The sequence below is a fragment of the Syngnathus acus genome, chromosome 9 (genome assembly GCF_901709675.1).
Source record: "Syngnathus acus chromosome 9, fSynAcu1.2, whole genome shotgun sequence".
Lineage (NCBI taxonomy): Eukaryota > Metazoa > Chordata > Actinopteri > Syngnathiformes > Syngnathidae > Syngnathus > Syngnathus acus.
The window spans coordinates 11549423-11555422 of record NC_051094.1 but is presented as its reverse complement, the minus strand read 5'-3'; the positions used below and the strand labels follow the sequence as shown (position 1 = coordinate 11555422).

The window sequence follows — 6000 nt, the reverse complement described above, 5'->3', positions numbered from 1 at the left end:
GGGCGAGGTTTACGCTCCAGTGTTATAGGGCTACAGCCACTCCTTGCACGCTAACCAACTCAAAATGTTGGTTTGTTTGTTTATTATGATTTCAATGCTGCCACCTATGGTGTTGCCATCTATCACTGTATGTACATGCGTTGAAGTAATCCAAGCCCGTCCAGTGGCCACAGCCATTGACTATATTATCTGTACCACGCGTTCTTAGAATTCTGTTTATTATCATGAATTTTAATCAGTTTGTAACTGAACTTATGATACTTTGTTGTTTTTTGCATTTTTAATTGAACTAGCAATTTGTAACAATTGGAGGATAAGTGATTTTGATAATGGATGGATGGAAGTTATGAATGGTAGGCTGTAATGTTCATGTTACAATCTTTTTGGAAATCACCTGTGCAACCATGAAAAAAATGTCTTCATACAACATACTGTATATAGCCTATTATAGTCCGCATACACTATTTTCTTCTTTGTCAAATATGATTTTAACTCATTCTTTGGAAAACTGCTCTTTTTCAATCGGTTTCCTGAAAATCAACAGCGATGGTTCACTTGTCTCACTTGTGTTTCTGTTTACAATGTCCACATTGCAGCACATGGATTAAGGTTTATCATAAACAAGAAACCAATGTCCTTGTCTGGCCTCTAACAGAGTGAAACGTATAAGCCTGCTGTCAGTTTTGAAATCTGAGCTGTTGACAAGGATTTGTGCATGACTACCCCATTTCACCCTTCCTGTCGCAATTATGAAACTGAATAAATATTTGTCACGTTATTGTTATTTAATGTTTTAAATTCAGTACTCTGAATAAGGCCATTGGTTCAATGTGATCAGGAGAAAGACATTGTTTATTCATCAAACCAGTCAACTTTGGTCAATTAGCAACTTTAACATTTTGAGAATGCACATATGACAATGACAACAAAGAGTGTATGGTCTGTACGAAATAAATAGCACATTGCTCATTTACAGCTCGGCTTGGGAAAAGGGTTAATCTTCATATTAAAATGGCACACAGATAAATTGTGAAACTTGTGAACTCACTAATTGCTCAAAAAAAGTTCTCCTTTTTAAATAAAGCTTTTCATTTTTAATATGTACCTTCAAGAGCCTGTTATAGTTAAATAAATAGAATGCTTTCCATTTTTAACATGCACATCCAATTTGCCTCGGAAAACTATTTACATTTCACTGATCTTACTAGTTCACCATATTCTCCACCTTTTTTTTCTTAGTCGTCTAAACGCTTCTTTCTCTCCACAAACTCTCAAACACACAAATGTACAGTCACGCTCGCAGACATGCTGCACCTATTTACTATTAACACAATATCTAGTACCTATCCATAGTGATCAAAATGCTAGCGGTAAACCATGTCGTGTTAAGAAGAAACAATCCAAACACCACATCTTAACCGAGGGGGATGAATTCGAAATGTTTTGTTCACAACTGATCATGCACTGTATAAATTCACGCTGTTATTTGGTTTGGGAGTGTATCAGCGGCATTAATATCTACTCGTGAACCAAGGAAAGAGTAATATGGATCTCCTGTTAGGGATGAGCGATCCTACTGAACGGTTTCTAACAATTAACAAGTCTTGTTTTCTTCACTGTCCTACAAGTGGTTTTGCAATCTTGGAGTAAGCGTCCACGCATAACGGGGAGCAAGCCAAAGCAGGCGTTTTCTTCTGTCGTATCCGTGCTTGTCTACCAACTCCCGAACGGCAGGCTTTAGGTAGAGATGCGCAGTTTGTTCTGTGCTGTTTTTTCCCCCTCATCCTTTCTTTGTCGTTTCATGAAGCAAAATAGGAGTTTTGCATGGAGTACAGGCGGTCGATTGGATTCCCCACACGGGCCTGCATGGAGTTGACTTCTGATGATGCCATGAAGCAGTCACTTAGGCTGGTTAACGACGTGTCACTGTCGATGTCGTGGAATGCAGAATCGTTACCTGTGTGGATTAAAGAACCAAATCTGTCAGAAGCAGAGGGATAAAAAGCAACAAATGCACAAATCACTGTAATCTTGCGACTGATGGTAGCGTTGGGAAATTAAAATTACTAATTGTCACTTTGAGGAATTGTGTTTTTGTGTCATCACAATTGTGAAAACTGTTTCCTCAGATATCATCAAAGCTCACTTTTTGCGGCCCTCGCTGGGACAATTGTGCTCTGTGAGGGCGCATGTAAACAAGGGGCTTCCTCCTAAAAGATCTGGCTAATAGCAACTGTTTACGCCTTTCATAAAACCTCAACATGTTATTTCTCTAAAGGGAATAGTTAACTTTATTACACTCTGGATCTTAATGATAGTGCACAAAATGGGGACAGTGTTTTGAGACATATCTTTTAATGCCTTGCCAATATTGTTCTTTTCCCCAAACCAAAGGAGAGTGATGAGACCGGGGATTTAGGTTCTTACTCTGAAGAAGAACTAAATGGAGGCAAATTATAAAGAAGTTATGAACTTGAGGAAATGGTCCCTCTGGGCTTTGTTGAGGACATCACTCTGAAAAGTGTTATTCCAGGAACATCCTGTGGATTAAAACTTGATTGACTGATATTTTCCCCCTCCTCTCGTTTGCAATTTAATGTCTTAGCAAAATCTGCGACGAGTTGCGCTCGCTTCCTGATGTGCTGGCAGATAGGACCCCCAGTCTCCCACACTGACCGAGCACATGTTTCTAACCGCCGACATCATCAGCAACGGGATGTCTCAAAACTTGGGGGCAGAGATCTTGAAACCACATGATCCCCCAAACACAAATGCGTATCTTATCTCATGTGGGAGGAGAAGCTGCTGGCACTTAAATCAGGTTGCTGTGGCTTGAAAATATGTTCCACGCTGGGGAGCTATGAGATTGATCAATGGGGGTGGGGGCAGACAAGTAAGCGGGGGTTACTGGATGCTCACCATATGGGTTCATGTGGTCCCCGGGCATTTGTGGGGGGGTAAGCCCCTGTTGGAATGGGTCTGTGCTGTAGCCATTCTGATCCATGGCAACCAGCTGCTGCTGTGGCGGTGGGAGAGGTGTGAAGGAGCTCATCATCCCCTCCATTCGATTTGACATTACTTCTGCAAGAAAGTGAGCGCATGTGAGGACAAGTTTGCACAATGAACAATTGTTGGATTGTTTGAAGATAAATCTCCATGCAGTCACCTGTGTATGTAATTTCTTGTGTTTTTGAAAAGGCACGCATTAGAATATTCTTTTTCTCTAATTTAAAATTCCAATTACTTATTGTTGTACATTACAACACTTTGATTTTATTGTTTCATTTTTTGTATAAACCATGGGGTAGTATTCTATTTATTTGTAATTACTTTATGATTTCCTAAATTACTGATAGTCATTTTCTGTCAGACAATATGATATGATAAGGCATTAACCCACAACAGAGGACTTTTGTATTATCAGGAAAAAAAAAAGATCCATTCCAAAACACACGCACGCACACAGACAAACACACACACAAACATATATTGAGATTTTGCGAACACAAAATGTATTGATAATTTTTATTATATAGGTGATGATTGAAGGTGTCGAATTTTGTAAGGATTTATTTAGCCGTTCAAGTAAGACTAATGGGGAAAAAAAGGGCAGTTCTTGTGAGGTAGCCACAAGCTCCAAATAGCGAACTGGCGTGCATGCCTTTGTTGGTATTACCTTGGAAACCTCCTGAAACGCACTCGGCTACAGTCCTATTGCCAGTTCCTTTGACAAACACTGCTCTGAGCAAAGTGACTGATGAAGACCCAGCTCTGGGGGCTTCTTCCAAGGCAATCCCAACCGCTTGCACAATTCTATCTGTCCACAAACTCTTCAAAATAACTTTTAAATTACTTTTGGTGTGTTTTTGTTCACACATTTTATATATTTTTTAATCTGGGCAAAATGTGTATTTAACAACTTAATGTTATATTTTTTTGCTTGAGAGAAGTACAACTAATTGTGAACAATAAAGAAGCATAAGGGGAAGATCATTTTAGATTCAGTCTTTCAATGATATTTTAGTGCTACTCTAGTACTTTTCTTTTATATGCTCATCATGGCTTTATGTTCACGTAAAACACATCCTGCATGTAATATCTTTGCCACGAGGATATGATTAAAATGTAAAATGTAGTGGAAAGTGAATATGTGTATATTTTTTCATCATCAAAACGTGTCACTTAAAGTGACACGCTTAAGTGTGCTGCTGATTTTGTACTATTAAAGAGAATAACAAAATATTCTATATTTTTTAAAGGAGGAAGATTTTTTTTTGTTTTTTTGTGGATTTTTGAAGATTCTTGAAGATATCTTTGTTTTTAAAGATATTTTCTTGTTGACTCATACTGTTCTGTCATACTGCAGAATGAAATAAAAGTAGAGCAGCAGCTGAGAGTGAAAGCTCCTTGTGTGTACTCAGTCACTACCTTGCCCAAGTCTCTGGGAATTCTGTTGTTCTTGTTGTTGCTGCTGTCTTCTGGCCAACTTCTTCATCTAAACGAAAGAGTCAAAGTTGAGAGGAACTCCCAAAACTAACATGCGCTCTTTAATTTAGAAAGGATGCTTCAGGCTCTTCACCCTCGCGTGAACTGCATGAAATCTGTATCGGAGTGCATTTCATTGTCAAGAATCAAAGGATTTTACAAGATAGTCATCGGCCTGAGGGAGGGCGTAGACATTTAGTGCATCAGTGTGCTAGATTTGCAACTTCAAGTGATATTTCTTTTCGTTTTGCAGTCGTGAAAGGAATGCAGTGATAACTTTAACACACATAGTTTTGGTGATTTATTCACTGGACTCTTTCTGTAAATTCAAGATGGAAAAGGGCTGTCCATTACGTACGCAAATTGTCTAGTTTCTCCCACCTTAGCTCTCTGGTTCTGGAACCACACCTGGACCACCCGAACACTGAGCCCAGTCTCTGCAGCCAACGTCTCCCTCACCTGAAGACAATAATTTGAAGCACCATGAACAATGTATAAACATACAGCATCATGCTATAAAACAGGGATGTTCCAGCATTTGCTTTGTTTTTTAGGGACCTTGGAAATACAGCTTTTTTTTTTGTCGCTGGCCACGTCAAAACTTTCGAGGCACTTCTATTGCAATATGTTTATTATATCAGCTTCAAAACTCAATTGGTTCAAATGAAACTTCAAATGTACTGCAGCTTATTTGACTGTATATTAAGCCAAACATGTTCAAAATGAATGAGTAAATGTTGATGTGATCAAAAATGCATTCCCAACATTATTTATTGCAGCCTCATACGTACCTTCCTGCAAGGTTTTGAGGATACCTCAAAGGAGGCCTTGAAGGCTCGTCTCTGCTGAGTAGTCAAAATGGTCCGTGGTCTTTTAGGTCTCCTGGGATCCTTGCTGTCATCCCCTTTTCCCTGGCCTCCCATGCCTCCTTTCTCAGGCTTGATGTCCAATTCCTCATCGTCACTTTTTTCTGCAAGAGGTTGCATCATCAGTACGTTTGAACTAACTCCACCCTTTTGTCTGTGACAGGCTACTGATGAATATACATTTATTCTTCGCTCTTCCAGAAGATTCACACACCACAAATGCATATTCAACGGACAGGCATGTGTTTTGAATATGGTTATCAATTAGTTTCAAACGAAAACTTGTCACATGCATGATTGCATTCACAGACATCTACAGCGTGCGCTTGGAGTGCACAGTGAAGTATGTCCATTTATCATTAGACTGGACACTGTGTCACTTGTAACATATTGCCCTCAGCTTTAGCTGATTTGCACCGAATCAATCTCTGATAAGAATACTATGTTAAGTTTAACAAAGGTAGTGCTCGGACATATGGAGAATGCATCTTCTACAATGAAGCATAAGAAAGAGCGAACTTAGAGTTATATTTTTATTGTCACGAGCAGGATATTAGACCAAAAGAAAATAAGTGCAAACTACATTAAAAAAACTAAAAAAGAAAAGTAAAACTCTGCGAAGGAGAAAATGGCAATGACATTGTACCAC

General features: G+C 39.0%; 1 protein-coding gene across 2 annotated transcripts in view; it reads right to left on the bottom strand.

The window, feature by feature from the left end:
- Positions 1-824: 824 nt before the first annotated feature.
- The window catches only part of lmx1bb (LIM homeobox transcription factor 1, beta b), a 42546-nt gene continuing 37370 nt past the window's right edge, over positions 825-6000 (bottom strand). The window contains exons 6-11 of one of the 2 annotated variants that reach the window (XR_005098741.1): positions 5277-5455; positions 4867-4944; positions 4429-4495; positions 2920-3081; positions 1583-1957; positions 825-1551 (exon numbers count right to left, since the gene is read on the bottom strand). Coding sequence is in view for 1 of the 2 variants with exons in the window: in XM_037258684.1 (XP_037114579.1) it covers positions 1800-1957; positions 2920-3081; positions 4429-4495; positions 4867-4944; positions 5277-5455 (644 nt within the window). In the remaining variant the exon portion in view is untranslated. Of the gene's footprint in view, positions 1958-2919; positions 3082-4428; positions 4496-4866; positions 4945-5276; positions 5456-6000 lie in introns of both variants that reach the window. The other variant, XM_037258684.1, reaches the window with a different exon arrangement.